The sequence below is a fragment of the Sturnira hondurensis genome, unplaced genomic scaffold, assembly GCF_014824575.4.
Source record: "Sturnira hondurensis isolate 20B ecotype Veracruz unplaced genomic scaffold, ASM1482457v3 Scaffold0004089, whole genome shotgun sequence".
NCBI classification, from domain to species: domain Eukaryota; kingdom Metazoa; phylum Chordata; class Mammalia; order Chiroptera; family Phyllostomidae; genus Sturnira; species Sturnira hondurensis.
The window spans coordinates 280,580-307,058 of NW_028076720.1; the positions used below are offsets into that span (position 1 = coordinate 280,580).

Below are 26,479 nucleotides of genomic sequence, written 5' to 3' on the forward strand. Positions count from 1 at the left end.
GGAGGGGGAAGAGGATCCCTTGAGACTGGAGGGAATGCGGAGGGAATGCAGGAGGGGGTTGGGGAACCAAGAGATGGTATCAAGAGACTGTATCAAGGCAGGGGTGGTCAGTGCCAGAGCGTGAGCTCTGAGAATCATCTGCTGACTTCTGACTTTAGTGGAAAGGAGGTCCTTAGTTCCACCCTACAGAAGCTTTCCCAAGCTTTCCCTTCAGAGGTTATTTTTTAAAGCTTCCTTTTATTATTTATTTTATTTTATTTATTTATCTTTAGAGGGGAAAGGAAGGAGAGAGGGAGAGAAATATTAATGTACGGTTGCCTCTCATGTGTCCCCTGATGGGAACTGGCCTGCAACCCAGGTATGTACCCTGACTGGGAATTGAACCACGATCCTTTGGTTCACAGGCCCACACTCAATCCCACACTCAATCCCACACTCAATCCACTGAGCTACACCAGCCAGGGCCCTTGTGATCTTTTTAAATTGCCCAGTTGAGACATTGTTGCACACTGTCATGCAGAGGAGCATGGAGATACCACCCAGCTGGGATGCAGACGTAATAAAATGGAGTTTATTGGGGGAAATCAGCAGCAGAGTGGGTGCAGGGAAGGAAAGCACGACCCTGCTGAGGTGCTGCTGTCTGCAGAGGGGCCGGCTTCCAAGAGGGGAGTCTGCCCCGTGCACTTTGTGATAGTGATGGAGCAGGGGACATCTCCGTGGCTCTGGAACCACAGAGGAAGTGGACTTAGGAGGATGACACTTCCAACAGTTGAGGAGCCATGGGGCCACCCAAGGTGATGACAGTGTCCAAATTTATGTCCATCTGGATGTCCTCAGTCTGAGCAACACGGACCATCCATCTGTCCTCTAAGGTAAAAGCAGGTTTGGAGAAGAGGAAGTGCACTGGTCGTGTCCTCTGTCAATTCTTTTCACATCGCACTCCAACTTCTGGGCGCCTAGAGCCCAGCCAAGGTGATAGCTGTGGGACTTGGGACTAGGGAAGTTACTGGCCAGGAGGCCCCACTGGGGAGGCTGCGGAACAGGTAGAGAGTGCAGGTTCTGCAGGTGGCAACGGTTGTGGCTCAGTGCTTCTCACCAGGCACCTCAGGCCTGTGTCAGGTTCCCCATCCTCAGGAAACTAAGCCAAAGTCCACCTTTCCCACCATGTGCTACTGAGATGTCTGGAGTGTGTGGCTCTGATGGCCAGCTGTTGTTGCAAAGGGGATGTGAACGTACACACCAGCTCTGTATAGTGAGATATATAAAATAAGGTTTATTGAGGGAAAGGAACAAGCAAAGGGACAGTGAGGGGCATCTGAGATGTCACTGTCCCATGGTGGGTTGGCAGGCTCCATGGCTGGCTTGCTGGGAGAGAAAGAGCCAGCATGTGTGCTCCTCTGCAATTATAGGATGAGGGAAAGGAGCCTCACTGTCGAAGATGAAGACTTGTTAGCAAGCAGCAGCCTCTGGCGTTCCCAGGGGGACATCGGCCTGCTTCCCCTGGACCTGCTAGGGCAGGTCTCTGCTGTGTTACCTGCAGAGAGAAAGAACTGCACTTCGGCTGCCATCCACATCTGCCTCTCCCCCTGCGTCGGACAAATGCAGGTGACCCAGGACACTGCTGGCCTCAGCCAGGTAGAATTTGCCCCATGCTGGCCTTCTGCAAACATCCGGGCTGGCCCCCACTGCCAGGAACACCTGCTGTGGGGATCATGGACTCTGGGTTTAAGGTGGAAAACTGCGGGAAAGAAAGTCAGGCAGTGTGTGTGATGGGGCCTCTTGTTTGGCCTGCTGTTATTCTCAGTGACCACTGCACCCCAGCAGCAGGCGGCCAGGGGGCACAAAGGCTCACCTGGCACCTGTCTAGAAAACACCTGAGGGGCTGGAGCTAGGTAGGGCAGCTCAGCTCAGCTCCAAAAAACAGAAAGTTCCCCAAATGTTCCTTGGCCAGGGCAGGGCCACACCCAACTGGAAAGTCCTTGGCAAAGTCTTGTGCTCTGAAAACAGATGGGTATTTGTGGCTTGGGGTGGCAGACAGGGAAGAGTGACTTTGTCAAAAGATGCTTCTTCAGATCTTTTGGAGATCAGGCCTTCCCCACATCACGCACACCTGTGAGCTGCCAGCTTCTGGCACTTTAGTTTGCCTGCACGAAGACGACATCAGAGCATTCCTCCTGGGTGGCCTCTTGAGGAAGCGTGAACGCCGCTGATGCTTTCAGAGAGCAGAAAAGGGCTTTTGTCCAGCAGAAGCTAACCGGGTGGGAAATGCCGGGGTGCCGTGTAGATGCAGAACATCCTTGAAGCTGGGGACACATGAGGTTCCTCTGAGTTGGACAGGAGACTGGCCTCACTGAGAATCACTGTTGGGCTCTATATCTTTGACTTTTCTGATTGCAAAGAAACACATATTCATCATAAAAACCCAAATATGGCAGAAATAGGGAAAAGAGAAAGTTAAGGATTCCTGTAATACTTTTTCCCTAGAGAAAACCATCAACAAAAACATTTTGATACACACACATATACATACATCACGTCAATTCCTTTAGAACTGAGATCATGCCATTGCCATGAAACCCTGGGAATTCCCGACTCTTTACATCTCAGTGCCCTGGGAGAAAACGCCAACATGTCTATGGGGTCCCACGTGATGCTCTGTAACTGGCCAAGCCTTTTCAAGATTCTTTGTCAGAAAACAATTCTCCTCTGTTACTGTGATAGGGTTAGAAAATGTTCACTAATTCCTTGATGTTTCTTACTCCAAGTGGAAGAGTGTGATTCCTCTCCCTTGGGTGAGGGGACTTGGCTTCTAACGAACAGAGTAAAGCAGGAGTGATGCCATCGTGGCCTTTGCCCCTTTTTTCTCAAACAGCTTTATTGAGTTGTAATTCACATAGCACACAGATCACCCATTTAAAGTATCAAATTTGATGGCCTTAGTATATTCACGGGGCTGTGCATTCATCACCATAATTATTTGTAGAACATTTTCACTACCCCAACAGTCCTCTCCCTCCTCTTCTATTTTTGGGAAGAATTTGTGAAGAACGGGTGTTCATTATTTAAATGTTTTTAGAAGTTACCAATGAAATCGCTCATCGGGGGCTGCACTTTTCTTTGTGGGAAATTTTTAAATTACTAATTCAATCTCTTGTTATATAGGTCTACTCAGATTTTCTATTTCTTCTTATTTGAGAAAAATATTTTATTTATTTATTTCTAGAGAGAGGGGAAAGGAGGGAGAAAGAGGAGAGAGACATTACTCAGTAGCCTTTTATTTGTGCCCTGACTGGGGACTTAACCTGCAACCCAGGCGTGTGCCCCGACCAGGAATCGGGCTGACTGAGCTGGGCCACCTTTGGCATTGGCAGGACAAAACCAAACCGAGCCACACCAGTCGGGGCTGTATTTCTTCTTGAGCTTGTTTTTTCTAGGAATTTTTTTCATGTCATCTGAGTTATCTAGTTTGTTGGCATGCTGTTGTTCATGGTATTCCCTTATAATCCTTTTTCTTTCCTATGAGGTAGGGAGTAATGTCCCATCTTTCATTCACGATTTTAATAATTTGAGTTTTCTCTAAATTTAGAAAATATTTTTGGGTCAATTTAACTAAAGGTTTGTCAAATTTCTTGATCCTTTCAAAGAACCAACTTTTGGTGTTATTAACTTTCTCTTCTTCGTTTCATTAATTTCTATTTTTATATTTATCATTTCCTTTCTTCTACTTTATTTTACTGTGTTCTTTTTCTAGTGTTTTGATATGTAAGTTTAGGTCATAGATTTGAGATCTTTGCTGTTTAACATAAGCATTTACAGCTATGAATTGCCCTCTGAGCGAGCTCGCCGCACCCCGGGTGTTTTTGTCTGCTGTGCCTCTAAAGTTCATCTCAGAGTGTTTTCTAATTTTCCTTGTGATTTCTTGGAGTCACTGATTATTTAGAAATATGTTATTTAATTGTCACATATTTGTGAGTTTCCCAAATTTCTTTCTGTGACTGATTTCTGGCTTCATTCCACTGTGGCCAGATAGCACACTTTGTTTGATTTCAATCCTCTTAAATTTATGGAGTCTTGTTTTATGGCTCAGATGTGGTCTATTCTGGAGAATGTTCTATGTGTGCTTGAGAAGCACATGGATTCTGCTATCATTGGCGGTTTTCTTCTTCTTCTGCTCTTTCACTCATTTTGGGCGAAGGTAGCTGTCATGTTTAAGGGCACTCGGGCAGCCCTATAGAGGGGTCTGTATGGTGAGAAACTGAGTCTCGCAGTCATGTAAGTGAGCAGACCACCCGGGATCCACTTCTTCCACCCCACTCAAGCCCTTAAGAGTACTGCAGCCCTGGCTGAAACCTTTTCTTGGACCTCGTGAGAGACCTGATCCAGAAGCACCTGGCCCAACCACTCCTGAAATCTTAACCTATAGAAACTGTGTAAAACAGTAAATATTTGTCATTTTGAGTGACTAAATTTTGGGGTAATTTGTGACACAGCATGAGATAACTAATACAATTACCCATTCATCTGCTGGCTTTCAGGAGGACAAGTCTTGAAGCACAGTTGAACTGTAGACAGGAGTTTTATCTTTTCTAAAGAAAAAAAAATTGAAAACCTGGATTAGTAACTCTTTTTTTATTGAAGCAGACACATACCAATGACACATACCTTGTAACGAAGACCTCAAGGCCTAAGGATAAAGAAAACCAGTAGAATGATGCTGATCTGGGGAGTCACCGCCCCCCCAAACCGCCTGCGTGTGGTAAAATAAGCTATATGAGATCCCAAGAGTCAGTCTGCTGCTGTTGTCATCACAGAGATTGGGAATCTACCCAATGTCAAAGACGATCTGCCCTTTGCCACGCCGAAGGCTCTCCACAACTTCTACATCCTACTGAAACCCGTGGAAATCTTCTCTTATGGTTTAAGCAGAAATCAAGTTTCTTTTGGTTGTTTTATACAACTTAGATTCATTTCAGTATTTTATAAGATGTGGCCCTTAATATCTACATGAATTCATGTGAGACACACAATGCTTTCTAAAGACTGATTTTATGTTCTGTTATGTGAAGACAAACCATTTCAGTTCAACATAGTTAATTGTTTGCAAAATTTACAGGAGTGTTTGGCTGTGCATGGGCCATACCTTAGTTCAGTCTTTGGGGTGGTCTATATTTTTTCATCAGATTTTCAAAAGAGACTACGAGCATTAAAAAGTTAAGACCTCAGAATAAAAGAGAAAATGGTAGTTTGTTTTTAAAGATGTGATAGATTTCGGTGTGTTTTCCCGTTCAGGAGAAGAAGCCAGAACAGAGGATAGAAGATTCTGGAAAGACAGAAAGGCCAGGGCACAGAGCTCCCCAGACAGTGCCTGTCCCCTGAGGTGTCTGAACCTTGGGCTGGTGAGGACCAAGGTCTCACAGGCTTTTGTGCCCCTCCTCTGCCCCCATCCCTGTCTGTACCTGGGTCCTCCTGCTGGGCTGCACTGGGGAACTTCTCCCGCTGCCTCAGGGCCTCCAGGCCCACCAGGTCAGGCATGTGGCAGTGGCTGCGCATCACAGTCACCTGCTGGCCCTGGGTGATGGCCCGGCTGCGACAGCCCAGCCGGGCCTGGTCCCGGCACATCCAATATACCTTCTCACCGGCGGCCTTCTCCTTCCTGTAGAGGAAGGACTCGTATACCAGGAACCTCCCCCCGAGGGACGTCCTCAGGAACTCCAGAGGCTGGAGGGTTCCTGGAAGGAACACAGTGCTGTGAGTGGAGTGCCTGGGCCAGACCTTGGAGCAGGGGCAGGAGCCTAGGGGCCAGGGAGGGAGCCTGTTGCCTTTTTCCCACTAGCCTGCTCCAACCAGGAAACTGTCATCCCCACCCCCACCCTCTGTAGTAATCACTCTGGTCACTACCCCTGTCTGTACCTCAGGGCCCTGGGGACCAAAGCTCAGGTCCCGACACCTACAAGTGGAGAGACTGTCTCTAAGGGTGCTAGTGCTGCCTGGGGAGCTTGGCTCTGCAGCCACCCAAACCCGGAGCTTCCTGCTGGGCTCTCCTGACTTGGCTTGAACTCCACACTTCCTGGCAAGCACCCCAGGTCAGGGGCTGAGCTGGAACATTCAGGGAGGCCCATGGCTGGTCTGAACCATGTGCACCAGGGACCTCCCAACTTCCTGTCCACCCTCCCATTGGCCAGCTGGCAACCAATCAACTCTCTCTCTCATGACCTTAACTGAAAGGTCAAGCAATGTTGGGGTTGGGGTGACCAGAGACAAATGCAGGGAGGGTGGCAGGGGAAGAGAGAGGAGGCAGAGGAAAACAGGCCTAAGAGAGACCCAGAGAGTGGAGAAAAAGGGCCCCCAAGGTCTGGGCACATTGACCCATAAATGGGTGCCAAGCACTTCCTGTGCTTGCCAATAATGCCACCCTGGCCAACCGCCCTTTTCTTCAATGGTCTGAGTGGGTTTTTCCCACTGACAGCCCATCTCAGCCTGGGACCAGCACCGTAAGTGAGGAGGGCCAGCCAGGTCAGCAGGGAGACCAGAGCCCAGTGCCAACCCACACCTGAACCTTCCCTCTGGACTCGGCTGGGGGAATTCTCGCGCTGCCTCAGGGCCTCCAGGCCCCCCAGGTCCGGTGGGTGGCAGTGCCTGCGCATTACCATCACCCGCTGGCCCTGGGTGATGGCCCGGCTGCGGCAGCCCATGCGGGCCTGGTCTCGGCATGTCCAGTACACCTTCTCGCCGGCAGCCTTTTCCCGCCTGTAGAGGAAGGACTCGTGCACCAGGAAGCTGCCCCCCAGAGGGGTCCTAAGGAACTCAGGGCCTCCTGGGGGGAAAGGAGAAAAATGGGAAACAGTCAGGGGAGGAAAGCCTGGAGCCTGGGCCTTGGAGCAGAGCAGTGAGTTGGTGGGTGCCCTATTCTCAGAGCTGGAGCAGCTTGGCTCCTGGAGTGACCTCCACAAGCCCACCCATGCTGCTCCCACTTCCTCTCAGCAGGAGAGCCCTGGAGCCCAGGGCTCAGACACCCACCCACCAGGAGCATTAAACCCACCCTAGCCTCAGGTCCTGGGGGCTCCTTTCCGGAGCCTGGCAGTAAGGGGAGATGGGAGACGGTGAAGTGGAGGCCCCCGAAGGCAGAGGGCTGTCCCCCATCTCATGGTGCCTACAGGAAGGGGGTGTCTTTACTCCATGCACTCCCTTATCCCAGGTGCCTGCCATTGGATGTGCACCAGGCCATGCGGTCCCAGATACATTGGAGGAGTAAGTGGTCAGACAGCTCCTCTGGGGGACAAGTAATCAGCAGTGAAATGGGCATTGTGTGTGGCAACTTCGGCCTTCCTGCAGCAGGGAGTTGAGTTATAGAAGAGTAGACTCTCCAGCGAGCCAGGCTGGGTAGGGATTTGACCCGAGGGCAGCAGGAGGAGGTAAGCAAGAGTGAGCCAGGTCTTGAATGTGTTGAGAGGGAGGTGGCCAAACCCTTCTGCCCAAAGGACTCCCCTCCTTCCAGGGAACACACAGAGGAGCTGGAGACAAACTGGGAAATCTGTCTCCCCACAGCAGAGAACACCAGAAGCCGTGGGGAGGGGGATAGTGAGGAGGCCCTGGAGAGGGTGGGGGCTGCAGTGAGGGTATCTGGATATGGAATGGAGCTAGCTGACCTCAGGGCATGTTTTTGTTCCTCCGGCACCACACCCAGTGGAAATATTCCCTGAGGAATGATGAAGGCTCAGAGTACGGGCAGAAATCTGGAGAGGAGGGGAGAGGGCTGCAGAGCAAGGATGCTGACAGAATGGGAGAGGCTGGGGTATGGAGGGGCAGGTGTGGTTACAGACTTGGCAAACCAGCCTGGTGGGGAAGCTACTGAGAACAGTGGAGTCTCGTGGGCAAGTCTGGGAGGTCTGAGGCCCCTTGGAAGGTGGGGTCTAGGGCAGTGCTATACAGGGGGCCTAGATGTGAGTTCTTTGTATGAAGAGCAATGACATAAGGGTGTCTGTGCCTGGGGAAGAAAGACTCTTTGGGGTGTGGAAAGAGGAAGTGGAAGTCTGCAGCTGGAATGTGACACTTCTCGCTTATTTTCCCTGCCCAAGTCCCAGAACACCTGCAGCCAGTCATAGACCACTGTGGGAGTTCTTCCTGTGGACACTGACCAGCCCAGGGATGGAGACACAACCTAAAGCTTCAAGCCAAGACGCATTAGTACTTGCACGGCATCAGTCCTCAGACAGCTGTGTCCTCATGCAAGAACGGAGACCATACAATTGCAGAAGGACTTATGTAGCCTGGGGCTCAGCAGACAGCCACGCTTTCCATCAAGATGCCTTCAGATATGCATGGGCTGAACAGTGTGGCCTCCAGGAACTCTTGCTAGGGTATAGTGACTAGAGGAGGGACTTCAAATGACAAGGGGGTACACCAAGCAAGAGCAAGAGAGACCTAGAGATGAGGGTCCAGCTAGGGGACTACAGGGAGATGGTGAGGCAGGGCCCCAGTTAGACAGGAGCCAAAAAACCTGGAGCTGTCTGCCACTGGATGAAGAAGGGAAGTGGTGTGTGAAGAAGAGAAGCGATGAGCATGCAGAACACTGGGCCGACAAATAAAGCAGCTGCTGGACTGCCCAGAAACCAAGGCCCTGCGTGAGGAGGAAACAACAGCGAGGTGTTCCCAGCTCAGCGTGAACAGGTTTATATAAGCAAAAACCAAAAACTGCAGTAACTTCATTGAAAGGATGAGGGCAGTAGGTAACAGTGGGAGCCATATTTTCTCTCTTTTTAAAAAACCAATACTTTCTTTCATTGGAAGTCAACAAGAGGTTGAAAAAGCAGTCACAGTGGTAGAAGCACATCCTAAGAAACAGGAGCCCTGGCTGGCGTAGCTCAGTGGATTGAGCACGGGCCTGCAAACCAGAGGATCGCGGTTCGATTCCCAGTCAGGGCACATGCCTGGGTTGCAGGCCGGTTCCCTGCAGGCCAACTCCCAGCAGGGGACGCACGAAAGGCAACCATACATCGATGTTTCTCTCCCTCTCCTTCCCCTCTAAAGATAAATAAATAAAATCTTTAAAAAAAAAGAAATAGGGCAACAGATACTCTAAGAAACAATGGAAAGAGCCCAGAGTGGTTATTTGGAGTGGGAATTGGGGGCGAGGGTAGGCAGGGGCGGGGGTAGGGCAGGGCTGCCGTGTGCCTTGTAGCTCTCTCTCCATGTACACAGAAGTTACAAGGAAATGGGGGTGGGAGTGGGGAAGGGAGTCAGAAAGAAATATAATCAGAGATTGCAAGCTTCAGAGAATTTTAGGGCCAAAAAGACTCCAAAGGTGACTCAGGTGACTCAGAAAATCATACGACTGGTAACCCCTAAAGGAGAGGCAGATGTTTCTCTGACGTGAATAAAGAACTGGGCCAAAGTTGCTCTTCTTAGCAAGATGAGGACAGGGACATTGACATCATTGTGACGGTGAGAGCCCAAGCACCTCGCCTTGTTGGGCTGCCCGGGCAGACAAGGCTGAAAAGAGAGGGGCTGTGTACGCTCATCAGCTCCCTTAGGGCTGAGGACAGAAATCTATGGAGAACAGCTGGAAGAGAGAAGTAGCTGATTAACTACATGAAAATATCACCTTCCGTCTTTAACCACCAGGTCCGCAGGATGTGCTTGTTACTAGGCTCTGCATTACCCACGCACACTGTAAAAATGAGGAACTGGCCGTGTGCAATCAGCTTCCTTTATAAATCCTACAAACTTTTAAGGAAAAAAAGGGAGGGGGAAGAGAAAAGGGAGCCTGGGTTGGTCATGTAGAGATTTCAGGGTGGCTCGGCTGGTCTGAGTAGGAGGGTGAGGACTGCCACCTGAGTCAGCGGGACCACCCCCAGTCGCCCAGAGCCTGGTGGGGTCTGGTCGGGAAATGCAGCAAGGTGGTGGTCAAAGAGTGGAGGTGAGGAAAGGGAAGAGTGAGGAGAGGGCTGTCATTCCTTCCAGAGTGCTCCTAGTAAGGGAAAGGAGGGTGCTTGCTAGGGAGCACAGAGGGTCAGGAGGGAAAGGCTAGCTGACTGGATCTCTTGCCTTTCCCAGGCCTGCAGCGTCTGAATCACCTGAAATTCCTCGCTGGGCTGCACCAGGGCGTTTCTCCCTCTGCCTCAGGATATCCAGGCCCACCAGGTCAGGGGGGTGGCAGTGGTTACGCATCACAGTCACCCGCTGGCCCTGGGTGATGGCTCGGCTGCGGCAGCCCATGCGGGCCTGGTCTCGGCACGTCCAGTACACCTTGTCACCAGCGGCCTTCTCCCGCCTGTAGAGGAAGGATTCGTGCACCAGGAAGCTGCCCCCCAGAGGGGTCCTCAGGAACTCAGGGCCTCCTTAGGAAAAATGGGGTAGGTGATCAGAAAAGGCGGGGCCAGGCCTGATGCCACCCCCTCCTGCCTCCCAGGCCTTCAGGAAGTAAGACTTGAGGGGGCCCCAGTTCTGGTCAGTGGGTAAGGAGGACTCACCCAGCCCCTTGTCCTGGTCCTCAGTAGGGGAGCCCTGCAGGGCCTGGGGCTTTGTGGGCTTTCTGGGACGGGGCCTGGTGAGAGTCGTGGTGCCCGGCGCCCTGCAGTAGAGCAGACCATCCACGCCTTGAAGCACCTTGTCCACTTGGCCCCCAGGGCCACCTGGCCTGGCCTGCGGCATCTTCATGGTCTTCTCCTGCTGCCGCCGGGCCTGTAGGCCCTCCATGTCAGGTGGGTGGCAGTGGTTACGCATCACAGTCACTCGCTGGCCCTGGGTGATGGCCCTGCTGCGGCAGCCATGCAGTGTGTGGTCCCGGCATGTCCAGTACACCTTGTCCCCCACAGCCTTCTCGCGCTTGTATAGGAATGACTTGTGCACCAGGAAGCTGCCCCCATAACAGGTCCTCAGGAACTCCAAGGATGGGCACTGGCCTGTGGGAGGAACTGGCAGTCACACTGGCAGAAGGGGAGGAAGCAGGCAGTGCGGCTAGTGGAATGGGTGGCCAGGTGGGCTTGGTCCAAATGCACCCCACTGAGCCCGCCGACCCAGCAACCCAATTTGGGGTTGCAGTTCTTCTCCTGGTGGTCAGAGAGGAGGCCATGTTCAAGGTCATACACCCGGAAGGAAAACAGCCTATGTGCTCAGTCACTTCAGGCCATACATTTTCTTAGGGTTTGTTTGAAATTTTTATCTAATTTCTGAGTGATACTTGCACATGTCATAAATACAAATGGTACGAAGACACACAAGGTAAAACCAGTCCTTCTCCCTCATCCTGCCCCAGGTACCCAGCAGGACAGCTGCCTTTAATCCTTTAATCCTTGAGTCCTGAAATCCTTTCCAGGTCAGGAGGCACCTGCCTTTGGGACCAAACTCACCTCCCAGTCATGAGTACACAAAAATTCCATCTACAAGTTACTCAGTGCCGCCACCACATGCTGGGCTGGTGCCGAGCACGTCCCACACGCCAAACATCTAATCTCCCTTACACTTAGGCTATCACCCTTCTTAGGACAAAGCTCCCAAAACCGCAGAAATTCAGCAAATGCTCTGAGGCTACCCAGCTACATGAGGTGGAACTGGAACTTCAATCTGAAACCCATAGCTCAAAATTCTCCCACCAGGCCGACCTTCCCAAACTGCATGGATTGCCAAAATTACATGGAGCCTATTAAAACTCATGTTTCTGGGCCCCACACCAGACCCTGCTGCATCAGAAAATCCTAGAAGGGCCCTGGCCAGCAAGGCTCAGTTGGCTGGAGCATCATCCTGTAACCAAAAGGTTGCTGGTTTGATCGCTGGTCAGAGCACATGCCTAGGACATGGGCTTGATCCCTGGTTGGGGTGCACGCCGCCAAAATGCACTCACCAATCCTTATTGCTCGGCGTTTCTTGAAGGGCAAGCTCAGCATCGACAGGGCTTGCAGCCCTTCACTCCTCTCTGGAGCAGGCATGCTCGGCACCAGCCCAGGGGCAGGCTCTGGCTCCTTGGGGCACAGCCATGGCGGGCCCACTCCCTTGGGCGGCTCCTCCACCTGGCCTCGGAGGAGCTCAGGACCCCCAGAGCCTTCCGGCAGGACTGGACCACGCAGCTTCTGCTTCTGGCGCCGGGCCTCCAGGCCCTCTTCATCAGGGGAGTGGCAGTGGCCACGCATCACTGTGGCCCGAGAACCTCGGGTGATGGCCCGGCCCCGGCAGCGCAGCTCAGTGTGCTCCCGGCATTTCCAGTACACTTTGTCCCCCACAGCCTTCTCCTGCTTGTACAGGAAGGACTCGAGCACCAGGAGGCGGCCCCCGAATGGGGTCCTCAGGAACTCCAGGGGCTTGGGGTCTGCTAAGACCAAGGAGAGGGCTGGGTTAGCTGGCACAGAGTGAACATGAAGCCAGGGACGTGGACCAGAGGGAGGGGGGAGATGGTAGACAGGGATGAGGAGCATCACACCAGCCTGGGACAGGTTTGTAATTAGAGACAAGCAGAGAGGGCATCCAAAGTCATTGCACTGGAAAGAGAGAGGGGGGAAGTTCATGGGGCCCCAAGTCTAAGCATGCAGGGCCAGGGGTAGAAGGCCTGGAACTTACCTGTGTCTGGCTTGTTGTATTTCTGCTCGAAGGCCCGGGGGCTTGGCTGGACTGGCCCTCCCTGCTCCTCTGCTGGCAGGACCTGGGGGGTCCTGGCCAGAGTGTCGGGGCCAGGCATCTCCAGGGATGTGATGCAGTGCGCTCCTTTGGGCGGGGAGCCCACCCCACCCCCGTTCTCAGTGGAGGTTATTAGCAGAACCAGATCAGAGAATTCCTGGAGCTTCACAGGGGCTGTAGGAACAACATCAGTGCCAGTCCCAGGGGACTCAAGGGACAGCTCCTGACCAGCCTTCACACTCTCACTCTCTTGCTCGCTGGGCTCAGGCAGAGGCATCCTGGGACCAACAGCCTGTCCCCCAGGCTGCACTCAGGCCCCTGGGGATGGACTTCTACTCCTCCTCCCTGGCAAGGAGGCTGGCAGTCCAGGGGCTCTGTCCTAAGAGAGGATACAACCCCCATCAGTGAAGCCTGGGGTTCAGAGTGGACCCGGGGTGCAGACTGGGCAGATGGGGCACCAGGATGGACAAGGACCTGAACACAGCTGGAGAAGCCTGGGCGGCTGCTTCTGCTGGGCCGTTCCTCTCTGGGCAGCAGTGAGTATGTCACCTCCCCCATCCTAACCTCACTTTCCCCTGTGTAAAATGTGCCAAGCACAGGGCTCTGGGTGGGGCAGGGAGGGAGGCACTGTTGGGGGATTCAGATACTGATAACTGAGTGACTAGAATCGAGTCCTGAGGTGCTGAGGGAGGTGCTGAGGATGGGGCCAAGGGTTCCACGGGTTTTTCCATTGAACCTTTCAGCCCCCCTTGTGTTATAAAAGTTTACCATGTTTCTGACCCAGTTTACAGATGAGGACACTGAGCCAGGCCAGGGCAGCTAACACAGCCACAAAGCAGCAGAGTCGGGAGTCCAGCTGAGGAAGACCCGGAGCCCAACCTCACACAACACCTGCTGTACCTTGTCCAGGGTAACAGTCCCTGGTGTTCCTGAGCACCAGGCATCTGAGACAGACAGTGGGGTCGTGGGCTCAGGTCATTGACCCTCCCAGAATTCCCAGAACCTCTTCACCCTGACACTCTGCAGACCAGAGTTCCTGGCCCTGGGAGGTGGGACTCCCTGGACTCACAACTAGATCCTGCCCCAACCCCAGGCAGGAGGCCTGGGGCCACCCAGAGCTCAGGAGGTGCTGGGGCGCCGTGAGTGCAGGGACCTTGTGCTTCAGCTGGTGCTGGCACTGCCTCAGCTGGGTGGGGACAGGGCTGCAAAGGTGTTCAAGAATCTGTGGTCACCTAGGATTCCCTAGCCTGGAGAAGCAGGAAGAATGAACTATGGGGACCAGTGTGTACCGGAGACTTGGCTCAGGGGCATCAGTGTGGAATGGTCTTTCTGTCTTCTCCGGGGAGTAGATGCTAGGTGAGTTGTGGGGTCTTTCCCATCTTTCAGTAATAGCCCAGAATCAAGACAGCTGCCTGCCCTCATATTTTGGTTTCTCCACTGTGGCCTGTCACTTTCACCCCAAGTTCTGCGGTTCCAATTCCTCCTGGTTCCCCATACCCACTCAGAAGTTCCCTGGGCTGGTGCCCACATTTAGCTCTCCAAGGCCTGGTCAGCCCAAGCTCTGGGCCCCAGGATTTCCACATATCCCGCAGCATCCCCAGAAGTCCCTGTGCTCCATGCTCACCCAGCCCCCAACAGCAGTGAAGCCCAGTCCTGAGTGGGGCATGAGCCAGGGAAATAAATCCTCCAGGTACTGGGACATCTGGTTGGGAGTCCCTGCCTGAACTCCTCTGTCATGCCCCGCTAACCCCGGTCCAGCTCCAGGACAAGCTAATCCCTTGCCTTTGCACTGTCCTTCTCTGCCCTGCCTTTCCCACCACAACTCCAGGAGGCAGTGGGGACTCCGGGGACAACGCTGGCAGAAGCAGACACCTCTTGCACCTCCTCAGGCAGATTCCCTCTGGCAGGAAAGGGTTAGAGTTGAGGCCCCACCTACAGACCACCCAGTTTCCCATGTTGATTGGCCCCAGTGCATGTCCCTCCACCAGCCATCTGCCCTGATGGTTCCCAGGCTCTCTGGGGTCCCTGGATGAAAGAAAATGGTGGGCCCCCTATGCTGCCTCCTTCTTGTGCCCCAGAGAGTTGCCCATGCTTCTTCATTCCCCGAGGCCTCCACCGACAGGTTGAAAAAGCATAGAGAAGCCGGCCTTCCCCTCTACAGAAGGCCTTTCAGACCCCTCAGGCCACCCAAAAGCTGTAAGGTCACTCTCCAGCCAGCATGCACATTCCTACAGGACCAGGCAATCCATCCCTGCCACGCAGCTGGACAGGACTGGAGGTTGCAGGGATTCCCCCTTACCCCCCGCCTCCCCGCCACACACACCAACTGCCTGGGCCTCAGATACCGGATGCTGAAGCCCTGCCTCCTCCAGCTCAGCTGGGGTCAACAGGACCAGCCATGACAAACACGGGTGAGCATGACAAGGACCCAAAATTCCCCTGAAACTGTACGCACCCGAGTCAGGGGACACTGCAATCCTCTCAGCCGAAATCGCCGTTTAAATCCAAGACCCATGTACTGGAAAAGACCTTGTATAACAAGAGACCTTTAACTATGGCTGACTACCACCTGGAAAGGTCTGGGTACCTCCATGGACTAGAGTTTGGATTTGAGTCAGAGTTCCCATTCTCAACCATTGACAAGCCTTAAAGTGTAGACTGTTGAATGACCACAAATTCTCCTGTAAAGTATGCAGGTCCCTTTACACAGCGGTCTCAAACCCAAACTGGCCTCCTGCCCAGATTGGTCACTTGCTGTATGACTTGTCGAGTTGCAGAAATACTGTGGGGGTTTGCAGTCCTTGCCTGCTGGGACATGGCCCTGAGACTGACAGGGAAGGAGGCTGTATGAGAAGCCACATGCGGCGGACAGAAGCAGTGCCAGCCTGGAGGAAGACCATCCTGCACTGTCCAGCCCAGCAGACCCTCCAGCTGGATGTAGCCACGTGGAGGTGCCGGAGAAAGCCCAGCCAACCCACAAAACCCTGATCAATAATAAACTACTGTCACTTAAGCTGCTAAGATCAGGATCATTTACATTTATTACATAGTTCTTGGCAAGTGACTGAACCTCGTGGGTTGTGGCTTTTTGATGAATGAAATAACAATAATGGTTCTGTAATATTCAACATCAAAGTGCTTTTGAAATCCAGGTGCCACGCTACACAAATATTCAGTCCCTCAGACGACCGAACTTAAAGGGCTGTGAAAGTGTTAAGTATATTAAGGAGCCAAATATTTTGTATATTAAGTATAATACACTTAAACAAAACTATTAAGTATAAAGGAGAACGAATGAGACTTATGTATTAAAAAGTACATAACGTGACTTGTGTGGCTCAGTTGGTCAGGGCATCGGCCCTCAGAGTGAAAGGTCGGCAGTTGGATTTCCAATCAGGACACATGCCTAGGTTGCCAGTTCGGTCCCCTGTCTGGGCACATACAAGACGTTTCTCTCTCACATCTGTTTCTTTCCCTCTTTCTCCTTCCCTTCCCCTCTCTCTAAAATAATAATAATAAAATTAAAAAGCCTATAACATGAAATAACTAGTTACAGAAAGATAAATACTGTATGATTCCACTCACATGGTTTGGCTGGAGCAATCAGAGACAGAAACTGGAATGGTGGTTGGGGGGCAGGGGAGGGCATGGGGAGTTGTGTGATGGGTACAGGGTGAGGTTTGGGACAAGGACAAGATGGATGGTGGTGATGGTGGCACATTGTGAATGTGCTTAATGCCACTGAACCGTGTGCTTAAACATGACTTAAGTTGTACATTTTTGTGTCTATTTTATCACACAGAGAAACAGTCTGTAACAAACTACATGTAGTAATGGCCCATTTACCCAACATCTGATTAACTACAGGTGTCCCTCCAGGATTCAGAATTTTACAATTTCACGTTTCACAATTTGTCCATTTGGGATAGATACCTTCACAAGCTCTTATAACTCCTCACTTTCTGAATAAAGAAGGCAAACACATTTTATCCTGATTTGGAAAATAAAGTGCCTCCATCCATTTCCCTTGGCACACCTCCCTTCCCCCCAGGGGAACCCTGTCTACCATTCACGCCCTGCTCTCTGGTCACCAAATCTCTGTGCCTCTACTGGTTCTTTGCATTTGGACCACCAAGGTCTTTAGGCCTCCTGTATACTAAAACACAACCTAAAAAAACACCCTTCTTCCCTTAACGGTGCAATTTTGCAAGAACAGCCCACCCCCTTCCTTCTCACCCTGGTCATCCGCAGACACTCTCCTCTTTGGACTCTTTGCAGAATCGGTCCATAACCACAGTCTCCCTCTGAAACCCTTGTTCACGCCTGCACGTGGTCTATCTGGACAATGGCATTTATTTAGGAACACAGGAATGAAGTTCTGACACATGTTTCAATGTGGATGAACCTTGAAAACAGGATGTGCAGTGAAAAGAGCCAGACACAAAAGTCACATATTGTGCAATTCATTCATGTGAAATGTCCAGAAAAGGCAAATCCACATAGACAGAAAGCAGATTAATGGTTGCATAGAACTGTGGGGGTGGGAGAGATTAGGGAGTGATGCCAAGGGGGTTGGGGGTTCTTTTGGGGATAATGAAAATGTAAAATTAGTTGTGGTGATGGTTGTACAGCTCTGTGAGTACATTAAAAACATTGGAATATACACGCTAGATGGGCGGTTGTATGGTATATAAATCATATCTCAATAATGCCATCTAAAAAATCCTTATAGAGCCCCAGCTGGTGTGGCTCAGTAGACTGAGTGCCAGCCTGCAAATCAAAGGGTCACGGTTCCATCCCCAGTCAGGGCACATGCCTGGGTTGCGGGCCAGGTCCTCAGTCAGGGGCATGCAAGGGAAAACACTGTTTCTTTCCTTCTTTCTCCCTTCCCCTCTCTCCAATAAATAAATAAATAAATAAATCCTTACAGTTATGACTCAGGTTCCCAGGGTCACTTGGATAAAAACCAGTTTTCTACACCATAAACAAACAGGCTTCTCACTCCTGGGTTTGATTTCCTCATCAAAGGAGGGGGTAGTACGAACTGCGTATTGAGATATTTTGCAAGGTGCTAATGTTTGTAAAAACTACACAGAACACATTTTTAAAATGTTAAGAACAAAACACTAGTAAATCACCCATAGTCCTGCCACTCCAGCACACAGCTATTTATATTAAGAATATAATTATTTATATTAAGGTATTTGTACCTTTAACAACTCCTTATTTCCTGTTGTATACACATTGTGTTCAACATGTTGTCTGCTATTTTATTGCATGTTAAAGTGGTAAGCCCCCACCTACAAACTAGGTGGAGTCCTAAAGCATTATCTAACGGTTATGACAACACAAATCTAAATCCTCAGCAGCAATACTTTAGAAGGCCACACGATGGTGATGTTGCCCCATAAAAATGAATCTACCGCATCCTTGGTAAAAATTAAATGCAGAGCAATGTTTCCAAAACAAGAATTCGGGAGTTTGAACATGTCACAAAAATAATTTAAGAATTCTGAAAATGCTTGGATCTACAAAACTTATTAGTTAAGAAGTAGAATCCAATGAACAAATTCAGCAAAGTCTATTTTTTCTAAACTAAGTTAAAAAAAAAAGACCACAGTATCACTGAGACACTGACATTACCAATTCCCTTTTCTTCTAAATCTCCTTGATTCTGGTCATATTTGTTATTTACTGACTAATTTTATTTTATGTATTCATGACTTAAAATAAACCATAAGTAATGAGGAAGAAGTATCTCAAAATGTTAAAAGTAGTAATAGTAATTTATTTTTTCCTTAAACTTTTTTTTTCAAAATGGTTTACAATGTGCACAAACTCTTTTTACAATGGAGAAAATATTAAATGCTTTAAAGATAAGCTGTATCTTCTTGCTTGGTAATTTCTTTTTAATTCCGTAACTCACAGAAAAAGCAGGGAACATTCCTATACGACATGATTATCATACAAGAAAATAAACAGTATAAACAATAGAACAGAGAAATGAGTAAAAATCAAGTATATTAAAATCCCTGTTCTGGGATTTGCATAGCCTCAAAGATATTTCTCACAAGGTATTTATTAACTACAAAGGGAAAGATAGTAACTTGACAGTGAAGAAATCCCACAGACACCCCCTTAAATGAGCAAGGTCAACCTCACCAGTAAAAAGAGAAATTAACTCAATGACGTCCTTGATAAAAGGCACTGAGAAGGATACCATAAAATCTCTGTGATACTCCTGCCCAAAACATGCACCCCCACTCTAGTCAGACAAACGACATGGAGGGACAGTCTACAAGACAACTGGCCAGAACACTTCAAAACTGTCAAAGTCATGGAGGGCAAGGAGAGGCTGAGTACAGTCTACAGTTGCAGACTGCAGGAGACCGAGGGGGCATGACAACTAAATGCAACGTGGGAGCCCAGAACAGAAAGCGGGTGCCAGGTGCAAAGCTGGTGAAATCTGAGTAAGGTCAATAGTTTGGGGTAATAGTATTGCACTGGTGGGGTTTTCCTGGATTTGATCACTGCACAATGGCAGGTAACATGTTGACATTCAGGGAGACTGGGTGACGGGTATATGGGAATTCTTTGCGCTATTTTTGCAATTTTTAAAAAGTCTAAAATTAACAAAAATAATGGGTTTTTGAAAGCCCAAGTTTCACAATTATAGACACAATGAAACTTGACAGAGAAAACAGGTGACTCAGAGACTTTCTAAGTGGGGGCGGTCGGGGGTGGGGTACGGTGGTGCAGGGATTAAAATGAGAAATGCCAGTTGCAGAGGAAACATGCAGAGCTTTGGCCAGACCTTCAGAGTAAGCTGTTGGCTGCACTGATGCATTCCTACGGACCAACTATTTTGTGGTTTGTCATAGTGGCTTCCAACTGATCTGCCCAACGGGAGGTACTATGGGAGACTGGAGGGCAGAGCAAGGAGGGTGTCTCTACAGTCACCTGCCTGGCATGGCCCCACCAGTGTTGTCTGCTCCCACTTTGCAGGGTTGCCCTCCTACTCCACTGGATCGCTGGCCTGGTTGTGATGGTGGCATCTAACAACTGTTAATCTCCAGGGATGCTCACCATTCTTGTTTGGCTTCTCAGCTCTTCTACCACCAAGAAGAGCAATGAAATTCCCCGTTGAAATCTTACAGTAGTTTCTGTTTTCCTAGTTGGATTCTGACAGATACATCCTTCAAGAGTCTAAAGGACTATGATTACAACATTTAATATTTGTCAAACAGGAGCTATGTGCTGCATTAAGCTAAGGACTTTCAATGCATTATTTCGTATTATCTTCCAAACAGCCTCAATTAAATTCTACTGTTCTTTGCCCCGGCTGGTATGGCTCAGTGGATGGAGTGCTGGCCTGAATACTGAAAGGTCACTGGTTTGAGTCCCAGTCAGGGCATATGCCTGGGTTTCGGGTTGGATCTCTCACACGTTGGTGTTTCTCTCCCTCTCTTTCTCCCTCCCTTCCCTTCTTTCTAAAATAAATAAATAAATGAAATCTTTTAAAAAATTCTACTGTTCTTTGATATTACAGAGTAGGCCCATAAGGCTTGATTTTAGGTTCCTGTGACCAACAGCCAGGTCAGCAAAGGACAGACCAGAGTGAGCATTCACAACTCCTGGGTATGCCTTCAGGTCCTAAACTCTTAAAATAAGTTAAAATAGTTCCAGCCATAGGTATCACCATAGTGGGTTAAGACTGGTGGTTCTCAGTCAGGGTGATTTGCTCCCCAGGCAACATTTGGCAAATATCTGGAGACATCGTTGGTTGTAACAACTGGGGGAGCAGGGCACACCACTACCCTACTAGTGGGTAAGGGCCAGGAAGGTTACTTCTATATTTAGTTTTATTTTTTATTTTTTTAAAGATTTTATTTATTTATTTATCTTTAGAGGGGAAGGAGAGAGGGAGAGAAACATCAATGTATGGTTGCCTTTCGTGCGTCCCCTACTAGGAGTTGGCCTGCAGGGAACTGGCCTGCAACCCAGGCATGTGCCCTGACTGGGAATTGAACCACGATCCTCTGGTTCGCAGGCCTGTGCTCAATCCACTGAGCTACAACCAGCCAGGGCCAGGAAGGTTACTTCTACTTATCTCACAGTACCCAGGGCGGCCTCTCACCCCACCTACTCCCAAGAAGAATTTGGTTTAAAACATCAATAGTGCCAAGGTTGAGAAACCCTGCCTAAGACCAGTGGTTAAAAAATGAATAGGCCCTGGCTGGTGTAGCTCAGTGGACTGAGTACCAGCCTGCAAATCCAAATGTCGCTGGTTTGATTCCCAGTCAGGGCACATGCCTGGGTTTCAGGCTAGGTCCCCAGTAGGGAGCACACAAGAGGCAACCACACATTGATGTTTTTCGCCCTCTCTTTTCCCTTCCTTTCCCCTTTCTAAAAATAAATAAAATCTAAAAAAATCTTTAACCTAATTTGCAAAAACTATAAATAAAAATTTTTTTAAATGAGAATATAAAGAGAGCATCCATATAATGAAGCTAAGTATAGTTTTCATTAAGTTTCTATTTCAAGTATATGTATGTTTGATTCTGATCTCCATAAGAATTATCCAGGGTACCCGATAAAAATGCAGGTACCTGAATTTCACACCTAAAATTCTGGAGAGGGATTCAAGAATCTGTTTTTAACAAGTATCCCATGAGGCTTTGGTACTAGTGGACCACAAACTGTGCTTTGAGACACAGTGGAATAAATGCCCTTGAGAAATAGGTGGTCTGCAGCTAAGTGACCAACCTAAGAAGTATCTGAGGTTTTCTTTGTGCCAGGAACTACATGAAATGTTTTACATCTATCATTTAAATCTGTCACACTGTACAGATTCCCTCATTAATGTGTTAAATAAAATCATTAACACCTGTTTATTTCATAGCAGTGGGAGAGTCATGATTTCATCTTTTTAAAAATGATCCTTTAACAATTTAACAAGTTTCAGATACTTTGGAGTGTTGTGGGCACATCAAGAAGAGAGGAACTTGAGCAAATTTATAAGTAGTGCAGGTAAAATATGGTGGAGAGAGCTTCCTGGACATGGCTTCTATGCCTCAGGAGAGCAAACACCAGACTTTTAAAAATTCAATCTGAGATTCCTTATGAAGACTTCCAGCAAAACAAATTCAAGAGACTATAAGGTGAATGAACACACTTGCTGCACCTAGGCAAATAATCAGGCCAAAACTAACGAGACCAGCCTTATTTCATGATAAAAATATCTTCTATTTAGATTATGAGACTGTAGGGAAAATCTGTTCTTCAGTGGAAAACTATATATTGTCTAGAACATACCCTTCCAGGTTATATGAATCTAGCCTTTCCGTAGCTTTGAGCTATTTTTACAACTCTACGTCATAGAGAATGAGAAGAACTGATAAGAATGCAAAATAACTTAGTCTAAAGACAATAAATTCTCTCTCTCCACATAAATATAGACATGTAAATGATTCTTCCCAGCAGGGAAGAAACCAGTTTTGCTTCCATCTGCACATTCATTTCTAAATTCTTGATCTAGTCTTCTACAATCTTCCTTGGGTTCTCTTGCCAACTGATAGTAAGATCTTACTGGTTTTTTGGTTCATGAATGAGTAAAAGCTTGCACACATGTTCATTTTATATCTGTATGAAATCATGAGTTTTATTTCCTTTGTTTTGGCCTAAGGCTCTGCTTTTCAAATTGTCCTGGTCATCAGTCCTACTATCTTTGGGTTCCAGTCACAATTTAAAAAATTACTTCGGCTATACCAATCTTTACTGCATGTAATAAAAGTGAGTATTATCATATGAAACTGTTCTTTGTTATACAAAATGTTTTACTTTGGATGGTCATTGTTTTGAGGTAAATTCTTGGGTCCTAATGTGTTTATTTCACAGCATTTAATTTTTATTTAATACAGATTTCTTGAGCATCTGGAGTGTTTTTAAGTCGGGTAGATGTAAATGGAAAGTTCAAGAGCTTCACAGTTCTGGTTGGTCACTCTCTTACCCTCTCTCCCCTCCCCCAAAACTGCGGTACAGAGCAATCCAAGGGCAGTATTCAGATAGCCTGCTCTGACAGGGCTGTCCTCTGTTGGTGACAAAGGGATCGGTGTCACCAACACGCAGGTGACACCCCTGGGTCCAAGCCCTAATCAGTAAGACCTTGGAAGGCAGAGCCTGGCTCAGCAACTGACGGTGGATCAACAGAATTACCTTCACACAAGAGAGGGACAACCCCCATCGCCAGGTGCCAAGACCTAGGTCCTTAGCTCTGGCTTTCTAGGTGGGAGACCTGGGGCAAATCCCATCACTTCTCTGGGCTGGTTTCACCTGTGAAACAGGAAAAGTGGCAAATGAGATATTGTATGTGAAATTCTTCTATGAATTGTACATCACCACACAAGAGCAGGGAATTCTTTGTCCAGGCCCAAATAGTGGTTCTGAAGAAGAATGAGGGGAGGAGAGAAGGTCATGATGTTCGAAAAAGCTCCAGGATGAGCCCCGGCCAGGCAGCTCAGTTGGTTAGAGCATCCTTCCAATACACCAAGGTGGTGGGTTCAATCCCAGGTCAACGAATGAATGCATAAGTAAGTGGAACAACAAACTGATGTCTTTTCTCTCTCACTTCCTCCCTTTCTAAAATTAATACACAAAAAAGAAAAGGAATTAAAAAAAATTTAAAGCTCCTGGATGAGTCCAATTGCTGTCCCCCCACCTTCTGCCACTAATGAGCTATGTGGGTTAAAGATGCACACTGGCCAGCCTGTGAACCCTTCTGTATACGCACCAGTCTGAATGGGTACACAGGCATTATTCCTGGGGGAGCTTGAAGGTGGCAGTGATCAAGATTCAGAGCTGCTATTCTAAAGCAGGGCTTCTTAAACTCAGCACCACTGGCACTTTGGGCCAGATAATTCTCTGTTGTGATGGATGTCCTGTGCAATGAAGGATGTTGAGCAGCACCCACAGTCTCTACCTGCTAGACACTAGAAGCACCCCCAAAGTCCTGACAACCAAACATTGTGAATGTCCCCTGAGATGCATTATAGAAAGAGAAATTGCAGCCAAGGGTACTCCCGTCCCCTAGACCCCAAATCCCCCATCAGAATCTTAGTTATTTTTCACTTCTCCCCCACCAGGCCTAATGTGTCCTCAAATCTCATTCTCTTTACACCCGATCCGGCCATCTTCCATGCCTTCCACTGCACATCACCTCAGCACTTCAACGAACCCTACCTTGTCCTTAATGGCCTTCCCCACTAGCTCGGGCTTTCCAATTCTCCCTACACAAGTGCAGTGTTGACAGGTTAATCTTCCTAAAATTCAACTTTAATCATTTCTCTCTCCAATAAAAACCATCTCCATCTCTGTTATAAAAGCTACACACACACACACACACACACACACCCCTCCACAATCTAGCTTGGACCTCACACTTTCTCTTCCTCTAGTCTGACTACGGGGTTTTGGAAGAGGAACAAGAGAAACCTGACTGAATCAAACCAGAAAATTCAAATCCAGTCCTGGAAATGGTCTTGGGCTTGAAACACAGAAATATCAAAATAATAAAAGTATACCCTTTCGAAGGTTACACATTATTCTCTGATAACGCAGCTCAGCACCCACCAAAGGCAAGGAGTAAAGGAAGTGAAAAACTGATGGTTAGAGCAAGCGTTTGAAACTATGGTCACACAGATTAGGTCCCGAAATCAATTTCATGGTTTAGCAATAGTCTTTTGAAATGTAAAGAATAGAATAGAATAGGCTAGGTTGGGCTAGACTAGAATAGAATGTGAATGTGAAGTTAGGGTAATATCTCCCTTTAAAGTTATCTTTCATTAATCTGTATGTACAGGCGCAGGGTTTGCACGTGAAATACATTTCTCAGTGTAAGTTGAAAAAAAGTTTGAAAGCCACAGGGGACAATCTACATAGTCAGAAGTGGAATGAGGAATGTAAGAACAGCAAAAAGTGCAAGGTCACTGGTACCTCCAGAGCTGCAAAGATGGGTGCCAGGGTGGAGGCAGTATGTGGTGGAGTGGTCACCGCCGGGAAAGACGGGCGAATGTGGGGCTCCCTCATTTTGGGTGTCAGGGCTCAGTCCCAGGGTGGGGTGGGCGCGGGAAGGAGGGGTGAGGAGAAAGGCGGCAAATCTCGAGTGAAGGACAAGGAGGCGGCCTCAGCGCCACAACCCAGAGCCTGCGAACCCCCCTACTCCCAGCATCCGCAACCGTTGGGACCACCAGGAGAGTCGCGTCCATATCATGGTAACTGGAACCCTCCCCGACCCTCTGGGACCCGTCCTCACCGGGCACCGGCCAGAAGGCGACGGCATCGGGGCCCTCCCTCCCCGGCGACCGAGCTGCGACAGGTCCTTTGGCCTCGGCCACTGCAGCCACAGGCGTCGACCTTGCGGCCCAGGCCCCTCAGGCCACCGCAACCAGAGCTCCGGATCCCCGCCCCCACATGACACTCGGGAGCGAGCCCCGCGCCTGTGCGGGCCGTCGCACGGGTGGTCGGGAGCGCGCGCCACCCCTGCGGGGAACCAGCCTCTGGGAACGCCTAAGCGAGCTCCCGATTTTCTTACGCAGCAGAGCCCATTTTGGGGAACGAAATCCGCTTCTCCGGGTCTTCGCGACGCGGTGCGGAGATGGCAGCTCGACCAATCGGCGCTAGGAGGTGGGGCTAGAGCTCGCAAAAGAGGTGGAGAAAGCCCAGGATAGGATGGCAGCTTCCTGGGCGGAGCCTCAGTGCCTGCGTCTGGTCCCGGGGCTCTTGAACGGTAGCTTTCACGCAAGTGGATGGGGATCTTAATTGGGCACCCGGGAGCAGAAGGCAATTTCTTCTGCAACCTATTGAAACCTTCAAGTGACCCCGTCCCAACCTGGGCCAATTTGAGATTCAAAATAAATGATAATGGTCTATAACATTGAATAAAATAAGAATCCATGAGTCGGCATGATGTAAATAGGTAAATGGGGGAGAAGGGAAAGTTATTTCTTATAGTAAAAATATTTAAGCTAATTTTACCTATCGTTGCCAACATAATTTGTTTTTCTTTTGGAAATTTCTAAATCTAACTATTATCAATATTGCTGCTGTGGCTGGCATCATTCCTAACATTTGGGGAGTGAAGAATACTTGGGAATGCATTGAACACTTCTTGAAATTTTTCTGTAGGTGTGAAATTATGTCAAAGTAAAACATCAAACAAACAAAAATATTCCGGATAGGAAAGCATCTATTTCACATTGGTCCCTCCCTCGCCCACGGGTCCGGTCCAGCCTTGGCCCCTTGGTCCCGACCTCTTCCCTCGGTGCAGTGGTCATCCTTCGCACAGCAACTGGACACTTGTCATTCTCTGACCACCTTTACGACTACCTTGTGTTCACCTTGTGGGGACCAAAACTGATCTGGCGCGGGGAGCTGAGGGGCCTCAGTACTGCTTTCCTAGACACTTGGCTGGTGGCAGCGTGAGGGGCCTCAGACACGAAGCGCCTGCAGGTCGCCCGGACGCCTTGCCTCCCCTCCCGCTCGGGCCCCGGGACCTCGTTCACCGCGACCCTCCCCAGCCCGGTGACACCCCTTCCTCCATTCGCTCTCTTTCGCCAGACAGAGGTCTCGGTCTTCTAGCTGCGCTTCCTCGGCCTCGGAGTTTGCGGAGTAAAGACGCTATTCCTCTCTAGGGAACTCCGCGCTGTTCAGACCACCCTCCCTCCCCGAGGGTCGCTCCACCGCCTGGTCGCTCTAAAGCAGCTGCTCGTAGGGTCCCCTGGCTCCAGGCGAGTGGATTTCCACATCCTGCAGGGTCCTACCGCTGGGCCTCCCGCCCGTTCCCGGTTTCCTTATTCTCCGCATCGTCCGCGAGTTC

The 26,479-nt window shown here is 49.4% G+C and overlaps 1 protein-coding gene across 12 annotated transcripts; it reads right to left on the minus strand.

The window, feature by feature from the left end:
* Nucleotides 1-1,250: 1,250 nt before the first annotated feature.
* On the minus strand, nucleotides 1,251-25,287 carry FLYWCH1 (FLYWCH-type zinc finger 1). Of its 12 annotated transcripts, XR_005066054.1 has the most exons (11): nucleotides 24,917-25,189; nucleotides 22,822-22,938; nucleotides 12,550-12,985; nucleotides 11,840-12,304; nucleotides 10,470-10,901; nucleotides 10,074-10,337; nucleotides 6,551-6,814; nucleotides 5,457-5,729; nucleotides 4,514-4,586; nucleotides 2,111-2,387; nucleotides 1,251-1,534 (listed from the first exon to the last, which is right to left on the minus strand). XR_005066054.1 is itself a non-coding variant. In XM_037043414.1 (10 exons), the coding sequence occupies exons 3-10, from the start codon at nucleotides 12,881-12,883 to the stop codon at nucleotides 2,348-2,350; spliced, it is 2,145 nt and encodes a 714-aa protein (XP_036899309.1). In that variant the 5' UTR covers nucleotides 12,884-12,985; nucleotides 22,822-22,938; nucleotides 25,196-25,270; the 3' UTR covers nucleotides 1,251-2,347. The 12 variants fall into 12 exon arrangements, 11 of the variants coding, with proteins under 11 accessions (XP_036899309.1, XP_036899317.1, XP_036899318.1 ...); XM_037043414.1 differs by lacking the exon at nucleotides 24,917-25,189 and adding an exon at nucleotides 25,196-25,270 and having other exon boundaries at nucleotides 1,251-2,387; XM_037043422.1 differs by having other exon boundaries at nucleotides 1,251-2,387; nucleotides 11,840-12,301.
* Between the last annotated feature and the right edge of the window lie 1,192 nt (nucleotides 25,288-26,479).

Excerpts from the sequence above, each read along its gene's own strand:
- FLYWCH1 (XM_037043415.1), bottom strand. The coding sequence starts at position 12,883 with ATGCCTCTGCCTGAGCCCAGCGAGCAAGAGAGTGAGAGTGTGAAGGCT. Across the intron at positions 10,902-11,839 it reads ACGCCGAGCAATAAGGATTG|GCCAGTGCCCATCCTTGGAG; the intron begins GTGAGTGCATTT and ends TTCCTCCCACAG. Across the intron at positions 6,815-10,073 it reads AGCCCAGCGAGGAATTTCAG|GAGGCCCTGAGTTCCTTAGG; the intron begins GTGATTCAGACG and ends CTTTCCCCCCAG.